The sequence below is a fragment of the Diachasma alloeum genome, unplaced genomic scaffold, assembly GCF_001412515.2.
Source record: "Diachasma alloeum isolate Michigan unplaced genomic scaffold, Dall2.0 Dall_scaffold_00280, whole genome shotgun sequence".
NCBI classification, from domain to species: Eukaryota; Metazoa; Arthropoda; class Insecta; order Hymenoptera; family Braconidae; genus Diachasma; species Diachasma alloeum.
The window spans coordinates 221,115-238,782 of record NW_021680419.1 but is presented as its reverse complement, the minus strand read 5'-3'; the positions used below and the strand labels follow the sequence as shown (position 1 = coordinate 238,782).

Below are 17,668 nucleotides of genomic sequence, written 5' to 3'. Positions count from 1 at the left end.
TCAAACAGAATAACTCTTCTGTCGGAATGTATTATTCGCAAGTTAAAAAGTATACTATTAAAAAACACGTTCAGACCTCCATTTTTCAACAAAAAAAAATACTAATTACAAAAATTTTTAGAACAAAAAACATTTGTAAACATCTTCTTCAAAAAATGAAAATGTTTAATGCATGACGATATTCAGAATGGTATTTTGTCTTTTTTGTTCATGTAAAGCGTTGATTTGTCGTATGGAATTATACCGAGCTGGTTCTGCACTTGAAATAATTCGGAACTGTCTCAGAAAATAAGACGATTAATTTTGTTCTGTATAAAAAATGTTTTATTCTGAGGCAATGTATTATTCTCAAATTACAAATTATTTTATTAAAAACACCCTCAGACGCCCCTTTATCACAAAAAAAAAAAATTCTAATTGTAAAAATTTGTAGAAAAACATTGAGAAATATTGGCAAATGTTAAAAATGTTTAATGCATGACGATATTCATAACGTTATTTTGTCTTTTTATTCATGTGAAATTATGCCGAGCTAGTTCTGCATTTGAAATAATAGCCTAAAGTATCTATTTCGCATCATTTTCCTCTCTAAAAAAATCACAAATGTCTCAAAAAACAAGACATCCAATTTCCCACAGAATATATCTCCTGCCGACTGCACTATTTTCCCATAAAGACTCCCAATTGCAAAAATTTTTAGGAAAAAAATTTGCAAATATCTTTGAAAAATTGAATGTCTCATACCAGACGATATTTATACCGCATTTTTTTCATACTCATGTGAAATGTTGTGTCATGTGAAATAATGCTGAGCTAGTTCTGCATTTGAATTTTTTCCGCCACAAAATGAATCACTCTCGCAGCGCCATAAGATTTTCTGCCATTACGTTGACGCACGCACTCACGTACACTGTTCAGTGCAGATGGCGAGAAGAAAGTCGTTGTTAGACTCTAGTTTCATTCCCTCAATAAAATCAATCAGTTGTTGCCATTGATAGCAATTTCGATAAGAGACAGATGCTCGAGGAGTTATTCAGCGTTTGTGATAATGGAGTGGTCGAATGAGGTAAAATAGTCGGCATTTTGCGGATTAGTTTGTCCAAGGGGGAATTCTAACCTCAACCCTTTGTCTGAACGCGTGCTCCATTACATCATTCGACGAATTTGCTCGACTCAGAACAAAAAACCTTCACGTTTTAATGCTTTAATTGTTTTATACAATTAGTTTTACCTTTATTGAACGCTAGACATTAGATTGTACAAGAGCATGAACTTCCTGACTACTTAATAATCTGTGCCCTGTGGTAGGTAAAGCGAAAGAAGGGAGCTGGAAGGAGACAACAAACACCGGTGGATGAACAGCGCAGGAGAAAAGAGGATAAACAAGTCAGTGGTGGTGGGGCTGGGAGTGATTCGAGTAATGAGAGTGAGGCTGGCTCAGCGAGTGATGAGAGTGAGACTATTCAACCTACTTCTAAGAGGCACACAACTACAAATTCAAACAATTCATCTGAGAATGGTAATTATCGATATAGTTGAGTAAACATTATTTTCCATTCATTTAGGTCGAGGATATCCAAGAATTTGATCAATTTTTATTTTTTTTTCTCCTGAATTTTTTATTTTTTTATTATTTTACTATTTATTTTTCTCTGAAGTTTTACATGTCTGTAAATTATTTCACATTTGTTATTAATTTATTCATATTTGGAAGGTTCTCGAATAATTTTCATTATTTATCATAAGGGAATGCTTAAACAATTTTTTTTGTTTTTCATTTTTTAACATTTGTGGAAAATTTTGTTTCTAGAAATCTGAACTTGAAACAATTCATAATTTTTTTAAATTAAATAATTGAAGAGTTCCAATTTTTCTTAATTTATACTCCTTTATAAATAATTGATGCACAATTGAATTTTTTATCCCGACAATCATTTTCTCCACTTCATAATAAATTTATTAATATTCAAAAGTTCCTCAATTATTAACAATTTCAGTCATTTATTTATAACAAGAGAATGTCTGAAAATTTCTCAATGCTTGGATTACCTCAATTTTACTTAATGATGTAAACATTTATAAAGATTGAATAACCATGATGTTATATTTTGAGCTTTTTAACCCTGAAAAATTCCCCTCACGTTAAAAAAATTTATTACTCCACACGAATAAATTATCAAGTGTGAAAATTATCTCTTTTCCAATTAGGAAGCAACAAAGAGCCACGTAAGCGTGGTAGACGACCAAAATCATCCAAGGGAAATGACACTGGTGGTGAAGACCAACAGCCACGTCAAAAAAAAGAACGACGCGACGAGAGCACTGGCAGTGGTGGTGATGGACAAGATGGTGACAAGACAGATCCATTCTACAAACCATCAATTCTCGAGTTAAAGAGAACTGGCGACAGTTGGCTACAGGATAATTCGTGCTTCACTGTTGCACCGAGATTAGTAAAGTGTCGTGAGTGCAGAATGACACCAAATCAACGACTGAAAACCCAACTACCGAAGAATATATTCTGCAGATTTTATGCATTTAGGAGATTGCGATACATTAAGAGTCAATTGGCTATTGCTGGTTACAGTGATCCACACAAAGATGCCTCTGAGGTTTGTCATTGTAATTTTTCAATTACAGTTGTTCAACACTTGTAATTTTCCCCTCCAAATATCATTTTTTGTAAGGAGAATGGATATAGTAATTGGTGAATTCATTACATTTTTTCATTCTTTTTTATTTTCATTTAATGTGATGAAAGAACAATAATTGTGATTCATCTTAATGACATTCTAAAAAATGGCATATTTTTTTTTTCTCTTAAAAAACATTCCCTCAAAGTTTTTAGTAAAGAAATAAATTGAGTATTTTATTACTTCAAGAGTGGAACGTCCAAACTAAATACATGGAGTATTAAATAATGAAGTATTGCTTGTTACAAATATTTTTGATTTTATGAGGAGAAAAAACATTTTGCTTCATCTAATAACATTAAAATAAATGGCATAAGCGTTCACTAAAAAATCAAATACCATCGCCTAGAAATATCTATACTTAAGAAAAATTGCGTATTTGTTCCCTTTGGAGAGTGAAATAACAGAATTAAATGAGGAAGTTGATCCTTTTCATTTCGATAAGAACTTGCTGACGGAAACGTCGCGTAATTAAAACCGATAATGCAAAAGTCACGTGCCATCCATTTTCTCCTTTCATTCGCATTGTTCCGAGTGTGAATCATTTGTAATACTGTTACGTAATGTAATATGGATTACATTTGTGAGTGAATACTAAACAGTAATGACATAATATTCCAGGATGACCTTCGTCTCTGGCTGCCTGGTAATCACGAGCCTTCGGCCAACAGCAAGGACGAAAAATCGGAAAAGAATGAGGACGAAAAACCAGCGGATAAACAACCGTTGGATCTCGAAATGGCGTGCAGACTGTTGAGGCAGGTCGGCGATCAATTTTGTGATCTTCTTCATCAGGAGAAGAACGCACTGCAGGAGCACATGGCCGAAGGTAATCATCAAAATAAATTTAAATCTGAACAAAAAACATCAATTCCCTTAATTTTTATTTTATTTACCAAACGACGAGCATAAGTTGATAATCATTCCATTTTATTAATTTCAATTATTCAAGCCATTTTACATTCTGACTTTGATGTTCTTGATTCGATGCTTCCTGAGTTGGAAATTAATTATTAGTATTATTTTATTTAAGTTTATTTGGTTCGCATGAATTAAATGCTTTTGTTTTTCCCCCAATTTGTTAATTGGAAACCTCACAGCGAGTTCGGGGGTTGTAGACGGAACAGTTGCTTGGAAACGAGTCATTCAGGGAGTTCGAGAGCTGTGTGACGTGTGCGAGACAACACTTTTCAATTATCACTGGACTTGTGGCCGATGTGGTTTCGTCGTATGCATTGATTGTTACAAGGTAATTCATTTTAACATTCTTACTTCATATCTTCGGATATTTAAATACAGAATACAATGATCGAAGGTTGAGGATATCCAAGTGTTTTGAGGATTTTTTTTGGCGGTAAAATTCTTTTCAACATTTCCGAAAATTTATTTGCCCAGAAAAAGAATAAAAAGGCTTTTATGAGAAAATAAACTCCCAATTCTTATTCATAAAATAATTATAACAATCATAATGAATCATCGAGAAACAATGAATTTTTTTCTCTAAAAATCATTTTTCCAAATTCGTAATAGAATTTTTGAATTTAAAATGCTGGAAGGATTTTATTTAGACAAAAAGTAAAATTTTTGAAAATTGAAATAATTTTTACGATTAAATATTACTTTGAACACGAAATGAATTGTAACATTGAAAATAGAATTTTAAACCTCAAAAGACGAAAATAAAATTTACTAATATGGAAATTTACCATAAATTATTCACAAAAACTAAAATGTTTGACGACACTTGGATTCCTCTGACCCCAAAATGATGCATAAAACTACAATTGAAAAATCATGATAATAAAATCACGAGCTTTTTAACACTGAAAACGTCCCCTCAAACCCTCAAAATAACCCCAAAATCGGCAAAAAAAATTAACCCAATCAATTGCAATTCCCCCCAGGGCCGAAAGGATGGAACAATAAAGATCTGGGGAGAAGGTGGAAAGGGTCGTGACGATTTCTCCTGGCTGCTCTGCACAAATCGTCAGGTTCACGAGCCAGAAAGACTGATGCTTACCCAAATGATAGCTGGTGACAGTCTAACAAAAATCGGTCACATGCTCCACGAGGCACGTGCCGAGTGGGGAATCCCCCAGCACTGTAGTTGCTCAATAGCAAAATCAACAACAGCCCAGTTGAACGACACCCTCCGTAGTCTGGTTAAAGGCGAGACCGTGACCCTTAACGGCAGTATAAAGCAGGAGATGAAAGACGACAAGAGAAATCAAAACGACTCCAACGGAGGATCCGATGCTAAGACAAACGGTGAGGACAAGAATTCCCCCTTAAATTGGCTAGCTGACGTTGCACTGCAGAATCAAGATAAGAACGACAGTGGCTCGAGTTCAGATTCCGACGAAGATCGTGATGGAAATTACTCGACACTGAGGGAACTGCTCATCAGACCCTCACACAAACCCAATGGCAGTGGTTCAAGATCAAATTCCCCAACGAATTCACCGGGGAACACGAATCAAACTGGCAACACAAGTCAAAATAGCACGATAAAAGCAGGAAAAAAATCCAAGATGGACACGTTGGACGAGGTAATCTCCAGTGTTATCGAGCACAGTGTTAAGAAGGAGAAAGACAGCATTGACAATGACGACAAGCCTCGAGAGCTGAAGCACTTTGTACGAAGGTACAAGTGGACTCAGCACGGTCGTGAACCCCTGCCAATCAGAATAATGACACTGACTGAGAGCAAAAGTCTGTACCCAGATGTCCCCCACTCGTGGTTGTGCGATGGTAAACTACTGAAGCTCAACGATCCCCACAACATCAACAACTACAGGATATTCCAGGATCAGTGGAAGCGAGGACAGCCAGTAATTGTGTCTGATGTTGCTAAATCACTTGACATGGAGCTCTGGCATCCGGACGCCTTTGCACGAGACTTTGGTGACGAGAAGAATGATCTTGTCAATTGTATGAATGGCAATCTCGTGCCAAATCAGCCGATGAAAAAATTCTGGGAGGGATTTGAGAATTTTTCAAAGAGGCTGAAGGATGACAAGGGCAATCCAATGCTGTTGAAACTCAAGGATTGGCCCCCAGGCGATGATTTCGCTGAACTCTTGCCCTCTAGATTTGCTGATCTCATGAAAGTCCTGCCATTGTCTGAGTACACACATCGCGATGGACGTTTGAATTTAGCCAGTAGGCTTCCATGCTGCTTCATAAGACCTGATCTTGGGCCAAAAATGTACAATGCCTATGGCTCAGCAGTTTACTCCAACAAAGGCACTACAAATCTTCATCTAGACATTTCGGACGCTGTCAATGTTATGGTTTACGTGGGAATACCACAGGACAGCGATAAAGAGCAGCACATTGCTGAGGCACTGAGGGCCATCGACGAGGCTGGCTGTGATGTATTAACAAAACGTCGTGTACGCGAGAGGGGCGAGGCACCTGGTGCACTGTGGCATATTTATGCAGCACGCGATGCCGATAAGATCAGGGATTTACTGAATGCCGTTGCTATCGAGAGAGGTGCACGACTCGAGCCACATCACGATCCCATTCACGATCAGAGCTTCTATCTCGATGGCAAATTGAGAAAAAGACTTTACGAACAGTATGGCGTTGAGGGTTATGCTGTTGTCCAGTGTCTTGGTGATGCTGTCTTTGTGCCAGCTGGTGCACCACATCAAGTCAGAAATCTTCATAATTGTATTAAAGTTGCTGAGGACTTTGTGTCACCTGAAAATGTTTCACACTGTTTTCATCTTACTCAGGAGTTTCGAGCACTGTCTGATACACATACTAATCATGAGGATAAACTACAGATTAAGAATATTATTTATCATACTGTTAAGGATGCCCTTACGGTATTGGCTAATGCCAAGGAGGAGGCAATCTCGAAGCTCAAGGGAAAGGTCGAGGTCAAGGAGGAGACGTAGTTGTTGGGCCGATGATTATTGGAGAAATATTCAGTGTCAGGTTGAACTGACTTTTATTTCTTGTTTGATGAATTACAAGAAATTTGGTGTTTGGAGGTGGAGGGGACTTGAGGGGTCTCTGGTGGTGCTTCAAACACGTGGAGGGGATGGAATAGGCTACGACGTGGGACATTCAGGTGAATGGATTTGTTTTTCCATTGGGAGAGGACCACGCGCCCTAGTTTGTTGTGATATAAATATTTGACGAGGATTTAATTAGTGGAAGTATCGATTTATCATTTTTTTTCTCTCATTTAAAAAAAATTTCGATATTGGCTGAGCCAATGGCGGTTACACGTTGTTTATCCGTTCGGTTATCTCTTTCACCTCGAATATTATTTTTCAGCAGAAGGAAGAATTCAATAGTTTTTTTTATAAGAACATTTTTTTCCTTTTTCATTTATGGTTAAGGACAATGAAGTCCCTGAGATTTATCACCATTTTCTTTAGTTAGTTTTTCTTTTTTTAATGTGGATTCGAGGGGCTCTGGCCGCTGTCCGAAATATTATTGTGATACCAGAGGGTCTTTTGGATCATAAAATCATTTGTAATTAGTTATATCGTGCCTGTATCCAATACACACTGTCTATTCTATTATAATTGTAGATAAATGATTTAATTGTAGTTGTAATGATAATGATGATATTGTAATAAATTCCTTATGGTTGATTATGGAAGAGAGTGTGAAAGTGTGTACAGATTAATGAACTTTGTGCAATTTGACGTTGTTTACCATCGTATTGCCCTGTTGGACTTATTCAATATGAATGAATAAATAAATCCGTGTGACTGTCAGATTAAATTTTCATTTGGGTGAATTTTTTGGGTTTTGAAGAAACATAATGTTGATGAACACTGCCTCTAGATGGAAAATTCACGTCCAGACAATTTTCGGTTTATTCTCAATTTTTTTTAACTACTTGTGAACTTAATTAATTGGGGATTACATCTGGTACATGACAAAATGCCGTCCTTACTGAATCTGGACTTGTGTTTATTTTTTATCATTTTGAGGCACAACTTTGGAAGACATTCGTTTTATCTATAGTTATCGCTGTACAACGGGCTTTATGTTAATGTAAAAATTATGAAATTTTCGAAGTGCCAATGTTGAGCAGGGGTGGTGCTTATAGTCATTGATAAATTATTGAGGAGGGAAAATGTATCGACGTAGATTAGTCGTAAAGTGGAAGTGAATGCCTGGGGCTGAGTTCCTACACATTTTTCCTTTTTCACGTGGGTGATAGCGTTAGAGTGTACTTTAGGCTCAAACTTTTCGTGGGGGAATTGGATCTGTGCTCAGTGGGTCACTAGAGAAAATTTTCAAAGGCACATGGCACGGCTTGGGGCAAGACGGGAGCTTGTGACTTGCAGATTTTCATGTCATGGAATTTTTGAGGGAGTGGAGTTTCGTGGTGACCCTAGACTGAGCTCAATTAATCAATTTCCTGAGTTATGGACATTGAGAAAAAAGTCACAAGTGCCCGTTGTGCCCCCCATTCTGTGCTGCAGGTACGATTTTTCGGTTTCGTTGATCTCAATTATTTTCTAGCGAACACAACGAGTTGATTCAATTGATTTTTAATGAGTGATTTTTCGAGTTTCCCCCTCTTTGAAACGTACGTTTGATGAAATTATACGAGTGGAGAGTCGATACGTGTGTATAAAGAATTTTAGGAGGAAAATGGAGAGATTGAAACAACATAATTGGTGTATTGTCATCAGCAGCAGGTAAACTCATTGTTTTATCGCTAATTTCTGTAAATACTGCGAGAGTGAGGAGTACTGTGTTTATGAGCATCGATATGTATACTATACATATATAAATATGAAGATTAGGGTGTAAGGTTTATGTACACACTCCAGTCAGTGAGGATCGAGGGAATTTATGAAAAAAAAATTAGTAATTTAGACGCGTCTTTAGATAGGTTTATTGTCATTATCATTCTTAATATAATCATTATCACGGTTTCATTAGAGAAAACAAAACATGATATTTAAATGTTGCTGATTATGTCGAGTAGGGGATGAAAAATGTGGAGTAGAAAAGCAAAAAAAAACGAACGTCAGTCAGTTTTATTGTCAACTGGGGAAAATAATTGAGTGTTTGGATGTTAAATAAATGGAGTACGTGAGTGTGAATAGGTAATGAGTGATTGGGGGTAACGGGGGGTCACGAGAGGCGGGGGGATTGGAATTACATATGGATTAAGGTGTATAGTGTGTACAGTCTAGGGAAAATCGTAATTAAATGAGTTAGAGGAATAATGATTACCTATTGCCCAGTGTCCTGGATAACCATCGGCCGACCCTTTCTCAAAGTCACGGCAGTTATGATAACCGCGGGCCGGCGGAGGTTTGAGTATAATTTTTTGTACTGTGTAAATGTAAGAATACGTTTGAATAAGAAATGTTTATATTATAATGCATATCTTATTTATTTCAACGATACCTTGGCCCATTTTTTTTATTCTGTTCGGTAACTATTCCATTTTTTGAGTTGATTGCTTCATCCGGGATTGGAAAGGGAATGGGGTAAAATGGACTTTTTTTTAATATAACACTTTGAGGGTTTAAAGTCAATTCTCTACTTGAAAAATTGGGAATTTTTTTTTATTAGAACTCAATTGTTGAGTTGATAGAGAATCAATTTTCCATTCTAAGAACGATGAGATTTCCGAATGTCTGAATGTCTGAACAATTTTTATTATTTATTCATGAGACGGGATTTTATTAAGAAAGAAGTAATTTTTCAGAAATTTACATGACGCAGGTATTCACAAGTTTTCGTTGCAGTATAATTGACAAATGCAATTATTAAAAATTCTTATACCTTAAAAAAATTCAATTATTTAATAACAATAATTATTATTCTTATTATTACTACAATTCAAGTTCTTCAAATTTCATTCTATATTTAAAAAAACATTTCAAAAGATAAAAAAATAATTGAAAACCTCGACTCAACGTCAAAAATTTTTTTAAAAAATCCACAATTTATTCCCAATAAAAACGTCATAATATTTCAATAAATATCCCCCCCACCCTATCACATTCCTAGCGCCACTCCTCGCGCACTCGTGTTCTCCACTCCAAGATGGCCGGAGCAGTTGTGTCTCGTGCATATCACGAATCCCCAATCTGTACGTGAAAAAAAAATGTTCCTTAATTAGTGTCGCACGTCCCCCCGCGAGTTTCACTCGAAAATTCCGAGAACAAAACCTCCCCGGGATGGCAGTGTCGGTGAACGGCTTCCAATCCCCCCAAAAGTGTCGAAAGCTCCGAGTATTTAGGTGAGTTGTTGTTGTCGAAAGCTTGCCAACCGTGTAATTTGACACATCCTCCCTACGCGATGAAAGTTTCCAATCGAAATCGAAGTAGTGTCGTTAGAATTCCTGTCTCTTCCCATTGAATCATCACGCGCATTGTATGATAATGAGCCCAAAGCACACCGGAAGTTTCAAGGCTCTTGGAAGTGGATAGACCGCTGAATAATCCACCTCTCGGTTCACTCCAAATGCGCCAGTCCAACTGGTTTCGGTGCAGCATTTTTTTTCATACTCAATTCCCCGGAGAAACTCGTTTTAATCCGCAATTTATGCGGTTACAATTCCAGTGAAATGATCTGATATTTCGGGTGTGGATCGCTTGAGTCATGGCCAGGAGCCAGAAATACGGCAACGAAACGCTGGACGCGTTGAACAAAGGCTGCTTGGATACCTACGATGCTGTTGCATGTGGACGTATCAGTATACTCGTTGTTATTAGTGCAGTAACTTGTTTCTTTGCTGTACTCAAGATTGTTAAGTACCATGCCTACAAGCACCCGCAGATGCATCACTACGTTATTTTTTATGTGTCTGTCATCCAGTGTTTTGTCTGGTGAGTTGATTACATTTGAACAATACACAGTGTTGGATGAGCATTTCAGATTTCACCGAAAATTCAATGAAATTCAGTGGAATTCGGAGCAGCAGGGAGACGAGAATTCCCCAATTTATTTGGATTTTCAATGAAAATATTACTATTCGGTAGAAAATTACGCAGAATGTCCAATCAATTTTTTTGTATTGTGCTCAATTATGGATATCCAAGTACTTTGGCTATTTTAGAAACTTTACTTTTGGAGCAAGATTGACGAAATAATTTAAAAATTGACATTGTTTTAAATTACGAGCCTGTTCCATACATAATTTATGAATAATCAATTTTCTAACATTAAAATCATTTGTTCGGAATCGTAACAAATTTATTCACATTCAGAATTTTGCCAAAAATGAATTTCATGTCTAAAAAAATTAGATTTCCGAAAGTTTAAACAATTTTAATTATTTATTTATAAACAACGAATATTTAAAATAAATAATTCTGTGCGAAATGGACTTTGAATAAAACTGAATATTGACGATTTTTTCCAAATTACTCTCAGGCAATTTAATTGACAAATTTGATGGTTGAAAATTGTCAAATAAATAATTTTCAATACCTGGATCCTTGCATATCCTTAATTTGAAATTGAAAATTACATCTCCCGTAATTCTCCCGATCTCCATTAATTTTCATGGAGTAATTGATTGATGAAGTAACACCAGTGATAAATTTCCAGTGCTGCCAGTGCAGTATTTGGCATTCGTTACCCCCAACTGGACTTTGCTCCGAGTTTCCTGAAACTCCTGCAGTTCATTCTGATCTGTCATCTCCACTGGTCAGTCGCTGCCAGGTCCAGACATAGGGATGACATCGTTCAGCACGTTGTCAATCCCGTATTGTGTCTTTACATGTTGTACTGCACTACTGTTGTCCTCATGGGCATGGTGGACATCAGTGGAACATGGACAGAGTGTCTACGTGAGTGGAAGACGCATTCTAAATTTATTTTGTTTAAAACTACAGGGACAACATGACAATTTCAATCCTGTTGACTTTGCAAAAAATTTGTCCCTTTCATTAGGCAATTCAAAACCTGTCCCGAGGTTTATCCACGGATTATGAAAATGCGCAGTGTAAATTACTTTGAAGACATCAATCGAATGTCAAATCATTTTGTTTAAAGAATAGACTCACGACTTCAGGAAATATTTATTCTTCAGGAAATACCTCTGAATAGGTGAATTGTAATGCTTTTTATTGACTCGTAGAATAAACGGTTCTGCCCAAAAACAAATTAAGTTAATACGAAAATCATCATACGATATCCACAATTAAAAAGAAATTAAAATCTCAAATTTCCCTGATAATTCCGTACAATTTCAAATTTTTTATCCACAGGAAGACAAATATTATACCAAATAACGCTGAATTGTCGCTAAATTAAGCTCCGAGAATATATTTATCAAAATTTTCTTGATTTCTACACAGTTGCATTGATTTTTTCATCAAATAGTGAGTTTTCTCCAACAAAAATCCTTGAAATCTCACATTAATGTAATTTTTCTCTCATTTTTGCGGTGAACAGTGTCTTTTATATTCCTCATTTTATATTCCTCACCACAAAAATAGCGTCACAACATTAAATACCGCGAAGATAATTTAAAAATCAAGCATATTCTCCATCTCATCCTCAAGAAAACAATTCAGCATTTTACAGGAGACAACAGCCCCCTTGAGCCCCACCTAAACCCAACAAGCCTCATGTCTCGAATTTCTAGGTCCCTACTGGCTGATGCTGTCAAGCGCAGACTTCCTCGCCGTCCAAGTGTTCGCAGTAGTGGCTCTGTACCTCACCCACAACAGCGAGCACACAATATCCACCTTAATGCTACCAGCCGTGAGTTCACAAACGCGAGACTTGTGGCTCGTCACAGCTGTTTACGAAGTTTCAGCTGTTGTTTCAGTTGTTTTTGACGCAGTAATGTCGTTCATGGGTAGAGAGGAGTCTGGCTGCAGTGGAATCTACGGGCATGTGCAGATTTACTACAGCCTGGTCATGTCCACTGTCCTAGGGCTCAAGTATTTCCTGCCCATGTGGACACTCCTCTGCGTTTTCCAGCCGTCGAGGGTGAAATCGAGGCCCTCAGAGGTGGCACTCACCTCGCATTACAACACTGATGGCACCTGTTACAATCAGTACAGGAGAATGTTCTTTAATCAGAATGGAAATCCTGGGAATGTCCAGTATCCGGCCATTCCCTACCCCTCGGACTCGCCCATTTACGGCAGTTTCGGTGACTTTTCTTACACTGACAGCTCGCCAGACATCTCCCCGAGCATCGGACGCTACTGGCCTGGGATGGAGGACGAGAATCAAGGGTCCTACGAGAAGCACTTCGTGAATGATGGGAAACAAAACCTGGAGACTCAGTATCGCATCGATCAGAATCGTCAGAATCTCGAGAACAGTCTCAGGATGCACGAGGCTGATGACAAGAAATCCCAGAAGAATAATCTTACTACGATTAATGAAGAGACTGGAAACATGATGGAGAGCCCACGAGACTGACGATCATTCTAAGGAAATTCCAGCTTTTCGAGGTTGATATTTGTTTGTGGTAACTACGTGTAGGAAATATTGCGTAGAAAAACCTAGCGGATTCGGGAGGAAATTCCTTTCTTTTAGCTTTAATACAAATGTTTAATGGAATATTTTTTATGGAAGAAAATCAGGGGAATTTGTTTTTGTCGTAGAAGTTTTCTAATGGGGTATTTTCTGTAAAAATTCCTCGATGTAAATTTTATGAGTTTTTTTTCGATTGATTTTTTAGGGAAAAGAGAAGAAAAATTGAGTGAAAAATGGGAAAGTCAGGTCCGCGAAATCCAATAGAAAATGTCTCAATAGATAAAATTGTATCGGATGAAATTCTCCTGATTTTATCTGTAAAAAAATTCATAGAATTCATTTTTTTACCTAAAACTCATTCTGTTCAGATATTTGTCATTGAAATTCCTCGGCTAAAATTTTCCAAGTTCCTTGTTTGATTTTTTAATGAAAAGGAAAGAATAATGAGTGAAAAAAAGAGAAACTCACGTCGAGGATTTCCTACGGAAAATGTCTCAACATAAAAAGTTGTAGAGAAGAAATTCTACTGATTTCTCAAATAGTTTCTATTAGAAACTGCAATTTTTCAACAGAATCGCCCGAAAGCTAATAGAATTTTCAATAGAAGTCCAATAAAAATCGACTAGAATTTTTTATCAAACTCGCCAGGTTTTTCTATGAATTTTTTTAGGTCTAGGAGAAATGATCGCTTGATACTTTCTCGACGCTGAGTCAGATGATAAACAGGAAATGCTTCTGTGATCCTACTGACACCAATAACGCAAGTTTCTCAGATCAATAATCATCGGTTCTTTAGTGAAAAGAATTCAAGAGATAACCGATGGCTGTAATAACAGCCTCGTTATCATTTATCATGAGTGACGGAAAATTTATTAATAAATTATTAACGATTTACATTAGAAATGCTTGAACGAATGCTAAAAATGATGATTTAGTATTCGGATTGTTCGAACGATTCCAATCGCTGGAATAATTTACTCGAAAAAAGAACAAATTGCATTCACAAAATTGCTCACAATATTCTGGAATCGAATCAAACTCATGATCGATTACTGAGGGCTGTAATGATCGCCTCGTTATCATTTACCATAAGTGAGAGAAAATTTAGTTGCATAATGGAGAAAATCAAAGAGCGAAATTTTGAGGACTTGCTTCATTTCCATTATAATTGAATTGTATTGAGAACTTGCATTGAAAATACTTGAAGGAAAGTCACAACTGATGTTTGTATTCATAACGAATTAAAAGTTTGAAGTACTCAAACAATTCCAATCACTCCAACAATTAACTCAGTAAATTATCTCCTTGAATTATTTCAATGCAATTCTTCAAAAAATAAATTCCATTCGTAAAATTGCTCACAACATTCTGGAATTCAGCCAAACCATTCTCCCAAATTCAATGAATTGTTTGTCGTTCCTACACGATAGGGAGATTATAATCATACGTATAAAATACAAATAATGTAAAGACTGGTCGCAGTCGATGGCAATAGACGTAGGCTAATGTGCGTCGTGCCAATTTCATAAGACTGTATTCGTGGAAATTCACGTTAGCGAGTCAACGTCCTTGTTTATCGCCATTACCAGCATCTTTCGATGATCTTCATCACAAAAAAAACATTTTAACATAGTTGAAATACAAAGAGAGCAACTGATCAAGGATTGAGCAACGATGAGTGAAGAGACCAGGGATTCCCACACCCTGATGATGGAGCAGCTGTTTTTTATGATAACACTGAAAGATTTTACATGGGACGATGCAACCATCCTTCCAAATGCTGTGATGAGAATTAATTTATCGAATGAATTGAACATTGTAGATTTATAGATATTCTATCACCGACATTTCTTCTTTCATTTTTCATATTTCTTGGGGGAGTGGGGCATCAATACTTTTGATTTATTCAATGTCAAGGACTCATTGAATCGCTGATGAAGTTGGATTTTTTTTTCTACGAAAAGTAATTTTTTTAAATTAAAAGTTTGGAGTGCTGATTCGTTTCTGCTCTCTAATTTCTGGTTTAGGTGGGGTGAACAGGCCAATTCCTGGACGGCTAAGGGAAATTCGAGTTTGGTAGGAGGATCTAAAATAAAATAATCACCTGAATGGTTATTTATATTGAGAATAATCCCGGTTCCCCTCCTACCGCATCCAAATCCCATCCAATCATTTCCTATGACGTCACGAAGATGTGGAAAGCTATATAAATTCCCTTCTTTAATTTAAAAAATGCGTGACCCTTATTCTGACCCTCGTGACCCTCATTCTGACCTTCCTGAATTTTATTTTGACCCTTGCAACCCTTAACTGTGGAGTTTTAATTTCAAGTACCAAATTTTTATCATCAGAAGTTAATTGGGATTTTTATAATATAGAAAGATATTGAATGCGAGTTGAAATCGTCCAGAAATTGAGCTGTTTACTCTGCCATTGCAATTCTCATTGATACTCATACACATACACTCGAATTATTCGCAGTAGTGGTAAGAATCACTTATAATAGAGTGATAATCTCATTATTGTAGTGGATATTTACAACGAAGTTAATCTCAGTAGAGAATTCCTAAGGATCAGCTACGGCACATCACATTTATGATATTTCTCAACGAGTTGAGATGCATTCTGGCGCTTTTTTATCGTCTGGAATGCTCTCTTCTGTCCGAGAGTACAAGAAACTAGCTATTTTATTTTAATCAAGTGTTTGAGTGAGAAACTAGGGAGATGTTGCAGAACATGATTTATTTGTTTGCATTTGCCACTTATCTGAGTGGAAATATTCAAGCACTGGTCGTGAGAATTTTATATAAGACAATGTGCCAAAATTTTCAATATCGATTACGATAAATCACGTCGAGAGTGCGAGGAGAAATTGATTGACTTTACTTTGCATTTTGTATTTTAAATCACATGAAATTGTTATATTTTTTTAACCATCCAGAGAGTCTTTTGAAGTGTAATTGACGCATCACTTTGTGTTATATTTTATGGATTTTGTAAATATAATGTTTGATTGTTGAATTACGTTATACAGATTCGAGTTTACAACTGTAATGATATTTGACTAGAGGACAAACCGAATATTCGGGGTTTCTGTAGGCGTAGGAATGCATTGTTGTACTCAATCTGCGTAAATGTTTCGTTTATACTCATAATTTGTACATAAATCTTCGTAAGAATTTAATAAACGTATATTGCACGGTAGACTTAAGTTACTCAGAGTTTATTTCATTTATTTCTCTTCTGTTGTACAGGAATTCAATTCGTTATTGAATAATTGAAGTGTATTAATGTGCATTTATAACGCCTCAATACAGTATTAAATGGAAGAACATTATTCACTATTTTAATAATCAATAATGTTCTTTGGTAATATTTTTACAATAATTTCCATTGCTTCAGGATTTTCTGTCAATTAATTTTTTTATTTTTAATCTTCATTTTTTGCCGACACCTGTTGCAGTGAATCAAATTTGTATGTTAAATCAAATGGAAAAATTAGAGTTTAATGAAAAATATAAGATACGTATTGGGAAAAATGTGTAATGCAGATGTTTTAAATCGTTTATACAACTCCTTAATCTACCGAATTAACGAAATTTGACTCAATTTTTCGGAAAAGATCTTTAATTTGATTTAAGGGAAAAAAGTCAATGGAATTTCCAGTTCTTCTGAAAATTCAAGTAAAGTCCCAATTTTTTAGCAGCAGAAAAACCGAAATTCCACAATTTACATGAATTTTCAAACGAGAATGAATATTCACTGCCAAATTCTCTTGAATTTTCTGAAATTCCTTTTAAATTCAGACCAATCTGAAATTCAAGGAGAGAGTTCTCTGAATATTTCTAATTTTTCGTTCATTTCCCCGGAATAATTAAACTGAAGTCCACAGTTACCGCGGATTTTTCCACGAAATTATGAATTTTCAAAGATAAAACTCCGTCAAATTACAGTGTGCAACATGCTATATTTAATATTTATATTCAATAAGAGAAAAAATAAAGCTAATTTTCCTGAAACATTGAGATTTCAATAAAAATACTGATAAATTTAAATAAAAATCAGACCTCCCTATTTTCTCAAAATAAGAAAATATGCGTCTGTCATTCCGCATTAAAAATTGACATTCAATACGGCAAGTCTACGCAAACACTAATTTCGCTGTTTAGCAAGCGGGAAACTTCTAGAATGCATTCAACCCATCCGCTTATCGGAAGTAACTCCAAGGGGAACAATAATATTTTCTCGCGATTACGCACTTGGTGTAATCGTTGTTAGTGATTATACAAGTGAAAATATTGAAAAAATACGATAATTCGCCCTTGGGAGGTTGAGGTGTTACCACTGGCTTAAAATGCACCTCCGAAAATGGAAATAAAATAAATAATCAATGCTGTCCAATTGTCAGCAAGTTTTCCACACTTCCAAAAAAAAAATAATAATAAGCTTCATTCGTTCTATTCAGACGCATGAGTAATGGGGCTAGTGTGGGATCGTTAGCATGCGAGTGAATAATATTAATCAGCAGTCGA

General features: G+C 36.1%; 2 protein-coding genes and 2 non-coding genes across 8 annotated transcripts in view; all 4 read left to right on the top strand.

The window, feature by feature from the left end:
* Window positions 1–9,065, top strand: part of LOC107038331 (probable JmjC domain-containing histone demethylation protein 2C) — a 151,144-nt gene extending 142,079 nt beyond the window's left edge. For 2 of the 3 annotated variants that reach the window (XM_015257373.1, XM_015257372.1), the window contains exons 12-16: window positions 1,309–1,519; window positions 2,209–2,612; window positions 3,315–3,522; window positions 3,794–3,942; window positions 4,598–9,065. In XM_015257373.1, the coding sequence (XP_015112859.1) occupies window positions 1,309–1,519; window positions 2,209–2,612; window positions 3,315–3,522; window positions 3,794–3,942; window positions 4,598–6,601 (2,976 nt within the window). In that variant the 3' untranslated portion in view covers window positions 6,602–9,065. The remainder of the gene's footprint in view (window positions 1–1,308; window positions 1,520–2,208; window positions 2,613–3,314; window positions 3,523–3,793; window positions 3,943–4,597) is intronic. The other variant, XM_015257374.1, reaches the window with a different exon arrangement.
* LOC114841244 lies at window positions 2,059–2,133 on the top strand. Its single transcript, XR_003783064.1, has one exon. It is a non-coding gene; the product is annotated as a small nucleolar RNA SNORD36 (small nucleolar RNA).
* On the top strand, window positions 4,458–4,520 carry LOC114841245. Its single transcript, XR_003783065.1, has one exon. It is a non-coding gene; the product is annotated as a small nucleolar RNA SNORD36 (small nucleolar RNA).
* Window positions 9,066–9,750: 685 nt separating the features above from the next.
* On the top strand, window positions 9,751–17,619 carry LOC114841044. Of its 3 annotated transcripts, XM_015257368.1 has the most exons (5): window positions 9,751–9,933; window positions 10,257–10,522; window positions 11,247–11,488; window positions 12,289–13,111; window positions 17,602–17,619. In XM_015257368.1, the coding sequence occupies exons 2-4, from the start codon at window positions 10,296–10,298 to the stop codon at window positions 13,077–13,079; spliced, it is 1,260 nt and encodes a 419-aa protein (XP_015112854.1). In that variant the 5' UTR covers window positions 9,751–9,933; window positions 10,257–10,295; the 3' UTR covers window positions 13,080–13,111; window positions 17,602–17,619. The 3 variants fall into 3 exon arrangements, with proteins under 3 accessions (XP_015112854.1, XP_015112852.1, XP_015112853.1); XM_015257366.1 differs by lacking the exon at window positions 17,602–17,619 and having other exon boundaries at window positions 12,289–13,354; XM_015257367.1 differs by lacking the exon at window positions 17,602–17,619 and having other exon boundaries at window positions 9,751–10,522; window positions 12,289–13,354.
* Window positions 17,620–17,668: the final 49 nt, after the last annotated feature.